The sequence below is a fragment of the Bactrocera neohumeralis genome, chromosome 4 (assembly GCF_024586455.1).
Source record: "Bactrocera neohumeralis isolate Rockhampton chromosome 4, APGP_CSIRO_Bneo_wtdbg2-racon-allhic-juicebox.fasta_v2, whole genome shotgun sequence".
NCBI lineage: Eukaryota > Metazoa > Arthropoda > Insecta > Diptera > Tephritidae > Bactrocera > Bactrocera neohumeralis.
In genome coordinates, this window is record NC_065921.1 from 71887542 (window position 1) to 71904934 (window position 17393).

Sequence of the window (17393 nt, forward strand, 5' to 3'; positions counted from 1 at the left end):
TGCTGTACTCCTGTCCAGTTTGATCACGTTTTCTCGTGACAGCTATACACTACTCTCGATAATTTCGTCCATTTTATCATTGCCCTCGATGTCGTTGTGACTTGGCGCCCAGTAGGAGTGAAATCACAAGGTTTTGACTGTCCACTGCTGTCCTCCTTTCCAAGACACTTCTGGCTGATATGCGAAACGAGGTAAAAGCTGCCACTTGGCTGTCCTCATAGATGTTAACTTTGGAAGTATCTGCTGATGCATGAGAGACTACATAGCTCCGCGGCTATTAAAAATAGAAAAGCGCTCCAACCGATGAGCTCTGACAGCGAGTTGAACAAGAATGGAATCATACTCTCATCAAAATCATACAAAATGACCAGTGCTGGGTGTTGATAGTCGTTCACTTAGTCTTATAAATATTAATTATGCAAAATAAATGGAAGTTTTTTCAATTTTTATTAGCAAAAAAAAATGTGCCACCATTCTGAATAGATAAAAAATTAGCATACTTTTAGGCTCACATATAGATTTTTCTCTTCTGGAAATTCTGCCCAGTGTTATACTACTGAAAAAGTTTTGCAGAAAGTACAGATGTGTAATACAAATTTAAATTATTCTTTTTTACGGAAATTTTTTCAATATATTGCATTACATCGCTGCTTTTTACATTCCATTATAAGACTTTTGGGGAACGCAAGGAAGATAGATTAGGTTTGTGAACAAGATTCACTTTCTTGATGAACCCAGACGCATAGCAACTTTGCATGGTAACACATATGTTCCCAGAAATACTTTACGCACCATTCAACACTTACTTATATTTATCTCTAACATTTAAGGTATCATTGGAGTTTATAATAAGGATTTTGGAAGAAACCTTTTGCATAGTTAGGAATAGTGGAAAGTTAAAAAAAAGAATTGGAATCGCTTCGCATATCGGCCGCAAGCAAAGCAGGATTGGAGAGTGTCGCCAGAAACAAGCGACTTCACTTCAACTAGCTGCCAGATTACAAAAGCATCGAGGTCAATGGGATAGTGGACGAGTTTGACAAGAGTGGTGTACGGCTGTCAACCAAAAATGTGAACAACATTGGAGAACCCATACCCATGTCTATGCGATCTGGATAGGAACATAGCAAAAAAAATTCAAACTCATACCATGAATGAGACACTGGCAGTGTTATCAGTGGTGAGGCCACAGAGTCTATTTTGAAATTAATCTCAAGCGCAGACATCCTAAAGTATGACTACTCGTCATGAACTTCTGGTATCGCAAATAACCAAAACTGTTGTATGCGTGTTTTATTAGCCCACCAAACCAACCTAACCTAATGCTAATTTCTTTCTTCTTTCAAGTATTACTAACACTACAGATTTCAACAATTTGCCCTTAAACCCATTTTTATTTATTTACAATATTTTGAAGAAACATACCGTGACGTCATGAGCTGGAAATGATTGCGTATTTTGAAATCGTTTCACATATTGTCTACCAAATGCTATACAAACATATATTTATAATTAGTCTATGTGTTATGCATGTATGCCTTAGACTGTGAAGAGGCGCGAAAAATTATTCCAGCTATAAATAACAGCGCATACGAGTACGTACATGTATGTATGTATGTATATATATATGTACATATGTATAAATGTTTGTACAGCTTTACACGAACGTACTTGGTAGCATCTCCTTTGTCTATAGGCACTGATATTATTAGAAAATTAGTTTCCTTTGGGAGTTCTAAAAATACCTTCAGTCCAGTTCAGGGCACTGTGCCAAGCGCATTTGCTGTTGCTGGAATGATCTCAGCTGTATTTAAAAAATATACATGATGTTTTGTGAGAATTTGTTTAATTTTTGGGTTTTCGAGTTACAGTATCCATGTCTACAAATAGGCTGATAAAAAGGCTCTAAAGAAATATTGTATGTACATAAAATGTTTAACGGAAAGTTTTGGAGAATTTTTCTAAGTTTTGCACAAAAGATCTGAACTCAGACCCGATCAGAAATCAAAAATAATATAATGACTTAGTTTTTGTAATGTTTGTTTCCTCGTGTTGACGACGAAAAGTGGGTTGTTTATAAGAATGTAAAGCGCAAGAGATCATGGTCTAAAAGAGATAAACCAGATCAGATCACTTCGTAGGCCGATAGTCAACAAAACAAGTTTATGATGTCTGTTTTGTGGGATTTCAAAGGGATCGTTTATTTGAGCTTTTGCCAGACAATACCGCGATTAATTATGCGATTAATACTGAAGCTTTTTGGCATCAGCTGGACAAATTGAGTGATACACACAAACAGAAGAAGACAGAATTGTTCAATGGAAAAGATGTAGTGTTACGCCAGGATAATTGGAGACCTCATTATATTTTAATGACTCGCCAAAATTTTTGCAGCTTGAATGAGATGGGCTACCACATCCACCATATTCACCGGACTAGGTACCTTTAGAATATTACTTATTCCGATTTTTACAAATACTTTTGGATGACAGGAACTTCAAGCTCAAATCAGGACTGAAGAAACACATCTTGCCCGAAAGATGACAAAAGGTATTTCATCAAAATGGAGAATATAAGTATAATTCATAAAATTTTTCAGATAATAAAAAATCATATTATGAAATTAATACATTTTTTTAGAAAATCGAAAGTATGAACAGTAATCAAACTCTAATTAAATGTTGTATGACCCGGAAAGAAAAATTCCACCATCAAGTAAAGACTCATTTCGACAAGTTGGCGCAAAATTGCATCGCTAGTGCTGCCAAGCTGTTTGAACGGCTGATGTAGTTTGTTCGATTCGCCACTCTCTAACGTTTGACGCATTGACTATAACTAAATTAGTTCCCTTACATATCAAACCGCATTCATATCTATTTGCAAACAAAGCTGCTTAGAAAGTACGCCCCTCAAAACCAAAACAAACCGAAATCAACAATATGATTTAGAATTCATATTTGCATAATTAGTCGCGTGCCCAACTTATCTCAGAGCTGCTCACATTCATATCAAAACAGATTATTTACATAAACAAATTGCTGTTCATATATTTATGTATTATTTACATAGAAATATATATGTGCTTATATATAGGATGTTCCAAGTAGAAGTACTTTTTTCAATAGCCTGTTTTTGACAGATCACGCGTGAGTCGTGTCAAGCTGTCATGTTATTTTTGTTCAGTATTGTTTGGCATTTCACCATAGAAAGACTTGCGCCTGAACAGCGTTTCAAGCCATTCAACTTAATAACGAAAATTCATGTTCTGTAAAAAATGTGTTTCGCGCGCTGCGCTCAACAATTGGTCAACATAATCGTGAGCCTACTATTCGCAACACCATCACCCATCTTGAGACCCAGCATTCATTATTGGATAATATTCGACCGAATAGATCACGTCCAGCACGCAGTGAAGAAAATACAGCAGCCGTAGCTGAGAGTGTACACGAAGAGAGTCGATTCGGCGCCGTTCACAGCAACTTGGACTGACGTATGGAACGACTTGACGCATTTTACGTCGAGATCTTAAATTGAAAGCGTACAAAATACAAATAACAAAGCAAAACAAAAACGACCTTTCCAAGCGACATCGCATCGCTTTATGAGCTCCTGAAAAACTCCAAGAAGATCCGACGTTTTCGAGCCAAATTTTGTTCAGCGACAAAGCCTATTTCTGGCTCAGTATGTATGTTAAATGGCAAAATTGTCACTTTTGGAACAAAGAGCAACCTGAAGAGATTCAAGACCTGCCAATTCATACAGAAAAAACAACGGTTTGGTGTGGTTTGTGGACCGGTGGAATCATCAGTCCATATTTCTTCCATAATGATGCCGATGAGAACGTAACTATCAATGGCGACCGTTATCGCACCATGATAACCGACTATTTGATGTCTGAAATTGAAGCTCGTGATCTCGGCGACATTTGGTTTCAACAAGACGGCGCCACTTCCCACACGTCACATAAATCAATGCATTTATTGAGAGAACACTACGGTGAGTAGATAATTTCACGTTTTGGGCCGGTCAATTGGTCACTAAGATCGTGTGATATCACACCGTTAAACTTTTTCCTGTGGGGATATGTAAAGTCTAAAGTCTTTATGGACAATCCCGCTTCGATTCAGGCCTTAGAGCAAAACATTACTCGAATCACTCGCCAGTTATCAGTCGTAATACTCGAAAGAGTCATCGAAAATTGGCCTCAACGGTTGTAGCAACTGAGACGGAACCGCGATCAATATTTGAAAAAGATACTCTTCAAAAAATAAATGCCAAAGAATGTGCTTTCGAATGATAATAAACATTCCCCATTAAATTTGAAGTTTCTGTGTTTTTTCTTAAAGAAATTAGGAGACCTCGAAATGGATCACCCTTTGCATAAACATTTGATAAACATTTTCTGTGACGACAATCAAACTACTCAACATCTGTGGTGGATAATATTATGCCAAAAGGGGGCTCGCAGCTTTCGTCGCACGCACAAGACTCTCCGTCACTTCGAATTTCCTATTTTTCTACGTTAATCCATATTTACATACATACATATTTGTATAAAATAATTTGTCGATTTAAATTACGGATGAAACGACACGTGAAAACCAAAAACCGCAAAGCAAAACAAAACCGTGGATATGCAAGGGAAAATGCGATACATCAGATATGTAAGAACTTATGTACATCTGTTGATATACTACATACTATATGTACATATATTAGGGTGATTCAAAAAAAATTTTTTTTTTTTCAATTGGTACTCGCAAAAATAGGTTCCTAGACACCTCTAAGAAAGCCTCTCCAAATATGAGTTTTTAATTGTAACGGGAAGGTCCTCCGCCTAACGGTTTTCTATTTTTTCTTATTATCAGATAGAAAAATTTATATCTCGCTTCCAACTACTTGAAAAAATATCTTGTTAATTAGGTTTTGTAGGAAATTAAATGCTCTAATATTTTTATTATATTTTATATTAATTTGACTATTTTTGGAAAAATTCTTTATTTCTTATGAATTTTATAACTCAATGAAAAAGAATTATTATGAATAGATTTGTGGAGAGGCTTTCTTAGAGGTGTCTAGGAACCTATTTTTCAGTGTACCAAACGAAAAAAAAATTTTTTTTTGATCCACCGTAATATGCATTGATGTTTGACGATGAATATCTCGTAAACGCTTAACTTAATCGAAAAATCATATGAGACCATTTTTATAGAGCAGTAAATTTCCTACAAAACTATGTGTTTCATCATTCATAATATTTTTTTTTAATCACCCTAATGTATATACATGAAAATATATATAAAAATCTGCTATCAAAATAGTGTTTAGAAACAGCGAGCATAAGCAACGAGCTAAAACAACTAAAAAAAGGGAAAAATAAAAAATAAAAAATAAAAGTGCCGAGCAGCAAACAGACGTTTTCGAATCACCGGGAATGGTCCGAGCAAACGGCAAACGCTCGTGCGTCGTTTTTCAAAAAGTGAAATGTGTCAGTGGTTGCCTGCAACGGACGTTTACGAACAAGCCGCAATAAAAAAACGCAAAAACAAAAATTTTCAACACAAACAAAAATAAAAATGTGAAACGTCGAAAGAAAACACGAAGATTAAATAATCGTTTTTTTTTTTGGCCGCTGCTTTTTAAAAATAAATAGCGAACGTAACGATTAAATAATTCTTTTTTGTTATTTAATTCGATTCTATTTTCCGCAAACATATGCACAGAAGCTTTTCTGTGTGTGTTTGTGTATGTTTGCAACAACAACTGTGTCGCTCAAAGAAAACTAGAAAATAGAAATTTCAAAAATTTGCTACATTTCGAAAATACAAATCGCGCGCATCGCGCCACTCGTGTACCTGCGCCATCGGCTCTCGGTTCGCAACCGTTGTTCTAGTCGAAAATACGTCGCGAATCTGTTTGGTAATATGAAAAACTATTTGAGGACGACCAAATTGTGCAATTTCGTTTTTCAAACATTTTCAATATTTTTCTAAAAAAAGTGGGTCAAAGAAGTGAAATCTTACTTTTACGCGCAACTTGCGATTTACCGTTAGTTTACTCAATGTGTACATGTTGGAGTTTTGCTGGACTACTTTTGCTCATTTTGCTACTTTGGTGATGTGCTTCAAATAAGATTTTGAAAACCCCCCAAAAAAAAAAATAATTACAAAAGAAAACAAAAAAGTTTTGCGTATACTAGAAATAAGTTCTAGTGTGGGACCTGCAAAATGGCCGCACTTACGATATCCCGACGCCGAGAGGTAATGCAAAAAGCCGGTTGGAAGATCGACCAAAACGATGAGGGTAAGACGGTATAACGGTAGAACTACTATATGTACGAATATAGATATTAGGGTGGGTACTAAAAAAGTAATTTTTTTTCGCTTGTTACTCTGGAATACTGATATTAGGGTGGGTGAAAATAAACAAATATTTTTTTTTTGCTTCGTGCTCTGGAATATATGTACATAGATATTAGGGTGGGTGAAAAAAACGGTTTTTTTTTTGCTTGTTACTCTGGAATATGGAATATAGATATTAGCGTGGGTAAAAAAAACAATATTTTTTCGATTGGTGCTCTGGAATATAGATATTAGGGTGGGTGAAAATAAACGAATATTTTTTTTTTGCTTCGTGCTCTGGAATATAGATATTAAGGTGGGCAAACAGACTAATATTTTTTTCGCTTGTTACTCTGGAATATAGATATTAGGGTGAGTAAAAATAAACGAATATTTTTTTGCTTCGTTCCCGGAAATATAGATATTAGGTTGGGTAAAAAAATAAATATTTTTTTTCTTGTTACTCTGGAATACAGATATTAGGGTGGGTGAAAATAAACGAATATTTTTTTTGCTTCGTGCTCTGCAATATAGATATTAGAGTGGGTAAAAACAAAACAATATTTTTTTCGATTGGTGTTTTGGAATATAGATATTAGGGTGGGGCAAAAACAACCATTTTTTTTGCTTGATTCTCTGGAATATTGATATTAGGATGGGTAAAAATAAACTAATCTTTTTCGCTTGGTACTCTAAAAATAGTTTCAAAGACACTCTTGAAAAAGTCTCTCCAAGTATTAGCTCTTATTTGAAGCTGGAAGGTCCTCCGTATTATAGTTTTCTATTTTTTCATATTATCAAATAAAAATTAAAAAAAGATCAGTAAATTTCAAACCAAACTATGGGTTTGCCGGTTTATAATGATTTTCTTCATTTAATATTAGAATTCATAACAAAAAATTTACCTTAAATAATGAAATTTTAACCCTTAATACCTTTTGAATGGTTATATTTCTTGAAAAATTTAATAAGACCTTTTTTGTGGGACAATCAATGTCCATAAATATATGAAACAAGATTTTTCTTCAAGTGGTTGGAAAAGAAATTTGAAGCTTTCTGTCTGATAATAAGAACAAAATAAAAAAAAAAAACTATAGGACAGAGGGCTTTCCCGTTACAATTAAGAGCTCATACTAGAAGAGACTTTCTTAGAGGTGTCTAAGAGCATATTTTCAGAGCACTGAGTGAAAAATTTTTTGTATTTTAAAAATATTTTGGATTTTTTTTACCCACCCTAATATATATACATTAGGGTGGCGACTTTTCGAACCTAATTTGTAAGTCTAGTGATAGGTCAAATCTTTTATAACAGTTTCTGGAAAGTTCTTCAAATAATATAAATATATATTAGAGTTGCCTCCATTTGAACCTAATTTTTACGTCTGGAACTAAACCAAATCTTTAATAACAGGTGCTTTATATTTTGAACTATCACAGTCAAAAAATATACTTTTTTTCTCGAACACTAATTATTCCTAGATAGATAGATAATATTTTCAGACACAATTTATCGAACTGAACGAAAAAAAATATTTTTTTTTACCCACCCTAATATATGTATATATATTATTAATTAGTAAATAATGCCATTCCCGAACAGCTGGTTGTCGAAACACACTAAACAGCTAGCAGAATTTTCAGTACAGATTTGTTTTTGGGAATATATTTAATCCACCATAATTTACAAACACAATCACCATTTAAGTACAGTGACTTCCAAAAGTATTTTTTATGTGAAAATCTTAAGCAAATTAATATTATAATGCCACAGTTGCCTGCGAATCGCCAAGCCTAAGAGAGTACCGAATGAGAGCCATTCATAATTGTAAATGTTAGGTTATACTAGACCTACTCAACCTTAATACTTGTCAATTGGAGCTTCCGTTTAATTTGAAGCGAAGTATTCAGTATATCATACAGAACGTCAACGATTTTTGCGATTCTGTAGAGCGACTTGATACTTAATTTTGATACTTCCTGCTGTCTCTTGAACTGCTGATATCTGAAACCATTTCTAAAGAATGCATAAGAAGTGTTCCAGCGTCTCCCACATGTCTACTTCCCTGCATTTTCTGCATGTATCGTCATTACCTATGCCCATGCCGCTCGCATGTGATGCCAGTAGACCAGCCATTGCGCCAACAACCAGCCTGCGTCCTTTCGAGACCGTGTGAGTAAAAAGCATGCGTGTTTTTCTTCGAGGCTCTTGCACATGACTTGGCGATCCTGCAGGTTAATAAGAGGTTCCATCTCACCCTAATCCGTCTTTAAGCCCTTTTAGAACTTTGATTGTATATCGCTTTTAGTGACTTTCGTATTTCCCTTACTCGTTCGATGGCATTTTTGGAACCCAATATATACACCTCTACATCTATTGCCTCTCTGCTTCTGAAAACATTCTCTGACGTAAAGCAATGTGATAATATATTCTAACGTGGTATATATTGAACTTATTTATGTTGTTTCTTACGTTGTTAGCCATCTTTTTCGCTTTCCCGACGGCATAGATTTCTGCCTGGAAGATACTGCACTATACAGGAAGCTTGAAGCGCCAAACCTATCTAAATCTGCTCTAGTGTGACATCCACCTACTCTATTGGCTTAACTCGTTTACTTTGCTATAGGCTCCACTCATTTCGGGAGATAAATCCGAAAAATCTATATAGGATCATCATTGATTGGCTTAACTTTGCTCTAGGCTCCACTCTTTCCGGCAGATAAACCCGAAAAATCTATATAGAATTATCATTTATTGGCTTAACTTTGCTATAGGCTCCACTCCTTTCGGGAAATAAATCCGAAAAATCTATATAGGATCATCATTTATTGCAGAAGAGCATTTATGCGCGATAGAACCGCCGCCGTACTTATCAGTTGAGTTGAGAAATTGGCATTTGCATGCGCAAGCAGCTGTGCAAAATACTTCTGTGAGCCACTGTATATCATAAGCCATATACTCATACACATATTGACACATTAAAATGCACGTACGAATTATTATTAGTTTCCAATTCGCCATTTAAGTTCTTAAAAACATTATTTTTTCTCTATTTACAAGAAATCAAAAATATTTATAAGCAATTCGTGTATTATTTTTGTTTCAATTAATATTTTTGAGGAAAGCTTGAAACAAATTTTTAAATATACATATATATATATGTATATACATACGTACATTCGTACATATGTGTATATGAGTTCTTAGACATATATACTCATCTATACACGAGTATTATAATAATACATATACATATCTGTATATGTTTTTTGTTTTAATAAATTCTCTATTGTTGATTTTCACTTGTCTTTTCGGACGCGCAATTTTCTAGCTATTTTTGATTTAAATTGTAAGTATAATTGTATGCGTGGTACATTGTATACAAAATAATGTATAAATTGCTTAACGAAATAGTACTTCGAGATTTTATTTTTTATAAGATTAGGTTAGGTTAGTCTGGTAGCTTATTGAGCCACACATAGACCAGTTTTGGTCCATTGGGATATCAGTTTGAGTGCATGCCAATGCGGGATAAGTGCGCAAATAATGCCCCCTTGTTTCCGTGGTGCCTTGCTTTTGCCATTTCCTGCTGTCATCTTGATCTGACGTCTCCATTCTGCACGTGTCTGCCTCCAACAGACTGTGAGTATTCCAGCACGCCGAGTACCGGTAGGAATTTTGTATACTTGTATTTCCACCAACACATGACTTTTGTAGTTTCGCAACCAGGCCGATCTTTCCGTTGGAGCCATGCAGCTGTCCAGATCGTCCTGTAAGTAATGCATGGATTTTCCAAAGTTGTAAATGTTTTCGGGAGGCAACTGTACACAACTCGTGGCGATCTCAACCACTATCTCATAACCCTAAGTGCGTTTGTAACCTGACACAGAGAATAAGTAAGATGCTTCTGGCTGATATGAGAAACGAGTTTAAAGTCTTTATTGCTGCTTGGCTGTCCAGTTGTTCACTCTGGAATTGTCTGCTGATACATTAGAGGCTAGTACTGTAGTTTTTCCCATAGCAAAGACCTTTTTTTTGAAATATACTGCAGTTGTGCGACGGTCTTATACCAAACTCTAGACAACAGTCATTGTGTTTTTACTGAGTACTTGTCGATGACGACTTGCTTAAAAGCACATAGATCAAAATAATGCGTTGGTCATACAAACTTTTCGCAAGTACTATTTGGTTCCAATTGGTCAGGTGGAAGGGACACCTTTTTTCTCTTGATCGGTTTCGAGGCCAACCTAAAACCTCTGCCGTGCTGTGGAGCTGGAGCCAAACCCAATGAGCAGGTTAGGGTGAACTCCAAAGGTTCACTGCTTCCCGTGGTACTAGAGTTAAGTCTCCGTACAGACCTTGTATCTTTTGCTACTACCAGTTGAGCACCCATTAAAACGCAATGACAGGTGACACTTGTCGCTTGAATTTCAAATCTCTTTTCATTAGAAGAAATCTCATTCAAAGTCTATAATATCAGTTCAAGCTGAATATTATAGCACTATTTCTGACAGGACTATGTTGAAATTTCGAGGCAAGCCAAAGAACAGACATATTTTATATAGGATTTTAGTCACCTCTTACGACAGGCATACCTTATCCGGGCAAATTCTACCCCCTGTCCACGGGGACCATAACTCTGAACAGGATACCCTCGCACCAACTTCATCCTCAATTTTAGAGCCAACCGTACCAATGTTTAATATGTTGCATGCTACTAACATGACTTGCGTCAACCATCTATTTCTATGTTTACTGTGAACCTTCTTTCCCAATTGAAAAGTGGAGCCATGTAGTCGGTGCTAGCCAAACCGCCATTACCCAACCAGCTATATTTGATGACACTATGTGCGAATTCTCCGGCATCAAATAGCCTCCCCGCCAATTTTGCCGGTCAGTTATCAGGCAAGAGATTTATAGATGACAGGTTTAGCACTAGTTCAAGAGCCGCCGTTGGAGTGATTGCTACAGTTTCGGATACGTACATCGCAGCGAGTTTTTGAACACTTTTTCTTGGCCTTCAACATTAAATCACACTACTGCAACGTAGAGCAGAATTGGTCTTACAATCGTTGTCTTGTATGAGTACCTGAGAGAGGGAAAAAGCCAGCGAAAACTTGCCTCATGCGTGTTGTCCATCCGTCTCGAAGAACAATATGAAACAGTACTTGAAGAAAGGTCGTGTTGACATCAGAGAGTTAGCAGAGGATGTAAGCATCTCTTATGGATAGACTCAACATATTTTGCTTAATGTTTTGGATATGAAACGTGCCAATGCCAGACTTGTACGAAAACATCTGCATCGTTTGCAAAAACGACCTCGAGTAGAGGTCCCTAAAGAACTGCCTGACAACCTAGCTGAGAACCTTACATTCATCAAGCGCATCACTGCTGCTGCCGTGATGTGGGTTTATGACTATGACTTCGAAACTGTCTAATAATCCAGCGAATGGCACTGCAAAAATGAGTCGAAACCAAAAACAAAACCAACTTGCGAATTCCGAAGACACAGCAGACCATCCCAGCCTATATTATAACAGGTTTATAAAACAATGGATTAAGCGTTACCTATTTTGAAGGCAATAATAAAGATTTTCATTAATATATGTACCTTTTTTATAAAAGTCAATTTTATTTAGAATCTGTTTTGTTAAAATACCCGAAAAATTAAGTTTTTTGTCAATGCGAATCAATCAGATGGTATATCTCTGCCCAAGCTCTCTCAGACTTCGGGGTATTTTATGTTCGTTAACTATTACTGAACCACGGTTCTCATACGTATATAAGTAGAACTTTTAAACATAAGTACACACATTAAATACTACTAGGAATATATAATATGTATATTGTATTAACAATCATCTTTCGCCCTTAGCATGCTATATAGACATTGATGAACCCCAAGAAGAAGAACTAGCTGAAAACGATAATAACTATTCGGAATGGCATACTTTACCGGATATACCGTTGGAAGAAATCTTCTCATATTTAACCTACAGAGAACGGTATTACGCTAGTTTGGTGAGTATAACAATTTATAGAGTGTCTAAAAATAATTGTCCACACTGAAGATACCAATAGTTGAAGGGGGAAGCAAGAAGCATTTGCGGAAAAAAAGAGAGCCACCGAAATGCGTGAATACGAAGAGCTTGACAAGCTGGCCGACAGGAGTAATGCGCGGAAATTCTTCGAAAAGGTGTGCCGACTAACAGAAGGCTTCAAGAAGGGATCATACTCACATACACCCCCAGAAGGGATCTAGTGACTGACGCATACCGAAATTAGGAAGAGAATACTTCTCCAGCCTGCTGAATGGCAGTGAAAATATAACACTTGGAGATAGTGAAACCGATTCCCCAAACGATGACAATGGAGCATACATTCCAAGCTTGAAGAAGTTAAAATACCAATTACCCATCTGAGGAACAACAAAGCTTAGGGGGCCAATGGATTGCCGGCCGAGCTTTCAAATATAACGGCGAGGAACTGTTAAGAAGCAAGTATTAGCTTCTTTGTAGAATATGGTCGCTCGCAATAATACCCAACGTTTGGAATTTAAGTGTGCTCTGTCCAATCCATAACAACGAATACGTCACAATCTGCGCCAACTACCGAGGGATAAGCCTCCTCAACATTGCATATGAGGTTAGATTGAGTATGATGTGTGAAAAATGAAAGCTCACCGTCAACAAACTGAATGAACTTTATCAGTGTGGCTTTAGGCCTGGAAAATCAACAACTGATTAGATACTCACCATGCGCCAAATCTTGCAAAAAAAAACCGTGAAAAGAGAATTGACACACACCACCTCTTCGTCGATTTCAAAGCTGCTTTTGACAGCACGAAAAGGAGTTACCTTTATGCCGCTATGTCTGAATTTGGTATCCCATCAAAACTAACACGGCTGTGTAAACTGACGTTGCACAATACCAAAATCTCCGTCAGGATCGGGAAGGACCTCTCTGAGCCGTTCGATAGCAAACGAAGTTTCAGGCCAGGCAACTCCTTATCGTGCAACTTACTCAATCTATTCCTGGAGAAAATAATTCAAGCTGATCTGAATAGAAATAGAGTGCACAGCTGCTGGAATACGACGATGACATCGATATCATTGGCCATAACGACCGCGCCGTTAATTCTGCTTTCTCCAGACTGTTTAAAGAAGCGAACCAAATGGGTCTGGCAGTGAACGAGGGCGAATCGAAATATATCCTATCATCAAACAAACAGTCGTCGCACTCGCGACTTGGCTCACATATAACTTTGAAGTCGTCTATTTTGGAATCAGCATTAATACCAATAACAAGGCCTCGAAATCCAACAAGCTGTTACTTCGGACTGAGTAGGGAATTGCGAAGTAAAGTCCTCTCTCGACGTACAAAAACCAGATTCTTTAAGTCATTTATCATCCCCGTCCTTCTAGATGGTGCAGAGGCATGGACGATGACAACATCTTATGAGTCGGCGTTAGGAGATTTCGAGAGAAAGGTTCTGCGGAAGATGACCTTATGCGCATTAACAACGGCGAATACTGTAGTCGGTGGAACGATGAGCTGTACGAAATATACAACGACATTGACATAGTTCAGCGAATTAAGAGACAGCGGTTACGCTGGCTAGGTCATCTCGTCCGTATAGATGAAGACACTTCAGCTCAGAGAGTATTCGACGCAGTAACCGGTGGGGAAAACAGAGGGGGAGGAAGACCTCTACTCCGTTGGAAAGACCAGGTGAAGAAGGACCTGACTACACTTGGAATCTCCAATTGGCACCGAACAGCAAAAAGGAAGAACGATACGCCAATAAAGTAGAAGAAGTTATATAGTCACTTTATATACTTACGCCAAGACGGGAAAACAGATTTTCAAATAATTGTCACCTGAAACTCCTTTATATACATAAAAAGTTCTTTACACATATATATTTATGAATATATTATATACTTTTCTAATTGATTTCAGGTGTGTAAACAATGGTACAACGCTTTCTATCTGCCCCTGGTATGGAGAAACTTTCTGGTCGACGATCGAACACTCACTCGCGCCAAATACAACTACTACTCGGGTTGGCAATATTGTTTGGATCACATACGAACACAGAATTGTCTTTCACGGGTTGGAAAATATCTGCGCGGCCTAGAATTCCGACCGGAGCATAGCTTCAATAATATCTTTCAATTTATGACAATGCTTTCATGGAGTATGGACAAAGTGGGTACCGACATTTTTTCTGTTACTTATTTAAAAAGTATTTTACATTCTTCATATCAAAAAAAAGGGTTCAGATGTGAAAGCACCAAAGGATCTCAAGAATGTTGGCTCACGCATACGCTCGCTCGTCTATGTGTTTCCCTGCAATATGTCGCAAGCCAACGATCCGGAGGGTATTAAATTATTCGGCACTGGTGGCCAACTGCTCAAAGGTCTCAAGGAGCTCTTGTCCAAGTTACGTAATCTGCGTACATTGAAATTAATCGATTTCGTGTTGGAACGTTTCGAGGCGAAACATTTGCTCGACGAGGTGCTGGAAGCGTGCTGCACGAAGATGCGCGTGCTGAATCTGGTGAATGTCACAACCACACACTGTCCCATAATGCATGTGGGGCTGTTTATCAATCTGCAGGTGAGTCCACAAGAATATTCGTTTTTACGAAAGCACTTTGTGTTATTCCGCTAATAATTTTTGTTATAATTACAAATCAGATTCTGACAATTTCGCCACAAAACATCGACGATGACGCGTTGCTGCTTTTGGCCGATACCAAATTGAAGCACTTGCATTTGTTGCAAAACCGTTATACTTCCACCCACCTCTCGATTTCGCCATGTAGCGTGAAGGCGTGGCGACAGTTGAAACGTGATAATCCGCGGCTGAAGGTGCATCTGCGCGTAGAATCAATGGGCGATGGCGAAGTTGTGTTCCAGCCGGAAGCGCCTGTGTGCAGCGTCACTTACGAATCACCAAAGTCAAAGGTTAGTGGGTCTGGGTATTAATGCTACTTTAAAGGAGAGTGAGGTATAATAAGTTCAGCGCTAGTTTGAGGTCTCCCTAAGAGACTAGCACAGACTTTTGCTATCCACAGAAAGTGCACAGTTTGCAACGCACCGAGGACGAGCCAAAAAGGCTAATACAGACTCTAGTCAGCCATAAAAAAAATACAGCTGAAGGAAAAATTTGGATTGATAACGAATTTCCGTACACTTTCTCAGGAATAATAACTATCAAGGATCGGTATGCTAAGTATAGACGTCGTGAAACGAGAAACGAAGACGTTGAACGCAGTGGGCGCCCGAAAGTGGTTGATACCACCGAAAACATCAAAAAAAGTCCACAAAATAATTTTGGACGACCGTAAAGTTGAGTTGTTCGAGATATCACGCTCTCTTAAGATATCAAGTAAACGTGTATATCATGCCATTCAAGAATATTTGAGTATGAGAAAGCGCTGTGCAAAGTAAGTTCAGCGCGAGCTCACTTTTGACCAAAAACAATGACCAGTTGATGATTCGGATCAGTGTTTGGAGATATTCAAGCATAAAAAACCCGACTTTTTACGTCGATATATGAAAATGGATAAAACATGGCTCCATCATTTCAGTCCGAAGCCCAATCAATAGCCATCCGAGTGGACTGCACACGATGAACCCGCTCCAAACCGTGGAAAAACGCTGCAGTCGGCTGGCAAGGTTGTGACAGCTGTATTTTGGGATACGCATGGTATAATTTTTCTTGACTACCTGGAGAAAGGTAGAACCATCAACAGCGACTATTATATGTATAGCGTTATTGGATTGTTTGAAGGACGAAATCGCCGAAAAGCGGTCGTATTTTAAGAAGAAGAAAGTGCGGTTCAACAAAGCAATGACAACTATGGCAAAAATCAATGAATTGATCTACGATTTGCTTTCATTTCCACTGTATTCTCCAGATCCGGCCCCCAGCGACTATTTCCTTTTCTCAGATCTCAAAAGATCTCACAAATCAGAGACAACTATGGCAAAATTCAATGAAGTGGGCTTCGTATTACTTCCAATTTCACCGTATGCTCCAGCTCCGGCTCTCAGCGATTATTTCCTGTTCTAAGATCGCAAAAGAATGCTCGCTGGGAACGAATTTTCGTCGAATGAAGTGACGACCGCCGAAACTGAGGCTTATTTTGAAGCAAATGACAAATCGCGCTACAAAAATGATATCGAAAAGTTGGGAGGTCGCTATAATCAATGTATTACCCTTGAAGGGAACTTAGTTGAAAAAAAAAACAAATTTGCCGAAAACAATGTGCTTTTTTATGTATGTCGCCGACTTTTTAATGGACCTGTTAGTAAAAAATGTACACTTGAGTTAAAAATTACACAGTAATCTAACCTAACTTAAATCACTGCTTTCCATACTAAAAACTATATATTTCTTGTAGATAAAAACCGATTTTGTCCTACGCATGGTGGACCACTATAAAAATAAACTCAGCGTTTACGGCTATGAGATGCTGCCGCGTTTTACCAGCCCCAAGCCATTTCACAATCGTGTCGACAGCCTGATGCTGCTAATCGCCCGACAGTGCTTCAATCTGCACACCTTAGTGAGTTACAGACACTATATTAAGCACTTAACGGTACCACAAACACTACTCTTACATATGCCTTTCTACTCCACAGTTCGTACGCGAGAAAGTGTCCACCTCCACAGTGCTGCTGATCGCGCGTACCGCAAAGAATCTGCGTCGTCTCCACGTACGTCGCTTTGCGGTCATCATACGCTGCGATTGGCCGCGACATCCCGAATGGTCCGATGAGTTCTATTTATGGCTGCGGCACACGTCACGTTCCTATGAGGCGGTGGAACGTGAAGTGTCGCAAATGCTCGGCTACAAGTGGCATTTCCTAAGTGACAGCGACTACAAGCAGCTGCAGGTGGACGTGCAAATAGCGCCGTGAGGCGAGTGACGTGTAAAGTGTGATATTATTGCTCAAATGCATACGCATAGCTGTTATTTGTTTTCTATTTATTTATTAAAAAAAAAAAGTACAACAATAAAATTGTTGAAAACTTGTAA

General features: G+C 37.8%; 1 protein-coding gene across 1 annotated transcript; it reads left to right on the forward strand.

The window, feature by feature from the left end:
• The first annotated feature begins 5443 nt into the window (after positions 1-5443).
• Positions 5444-17393, forward strand: LOC126756116 (uncharacterized). The gene is made up of 7 exons (XM_050468956.1): positions 5444-6303; positions 12215-12360; positions 14302-14550; positions 14618-14962; positions 15043-15312; positions 16755-16919; positions 16996-17393. The coding sequence occupies exons 1-7, from the start codon at positions 6228-6230 to the stop codon at positions 17272-17274; spliced, it is 1530 nt and encodes a 509-aa protein (XP_050324913.1). The 5' UTR covers positions 5444-6227; the 3' UTR covers positions 17275-17393.

What these genes read in the sequence shown, in the direction of transcription:
- LOC126756116 (XM_050468956.1), top strand. Translation starts at nt 6,228, where the DNA reads ATGGCCGCACTTACGATATCCCGACGCCGAGAGGTAATGCAAAAAGCC. An exon ending in GATCGACCAAAACGATGAGG is followed by an intron (nt 6,304 to 12,214) that starts GTAAGACGGTAT and finishes TTTCGCCCTTAG; the next exon opens with CATGCTATATAGACATTGAT. An exon ending in TTTCATGGAGTATGGACAAA is followed by an intron (nt 14,551 to 14,617) that starts GTGGGTACCGAC and finishes ATCAAAAAAAAG; the next exon opens with GGTTCAGATGTGAAAGCACC.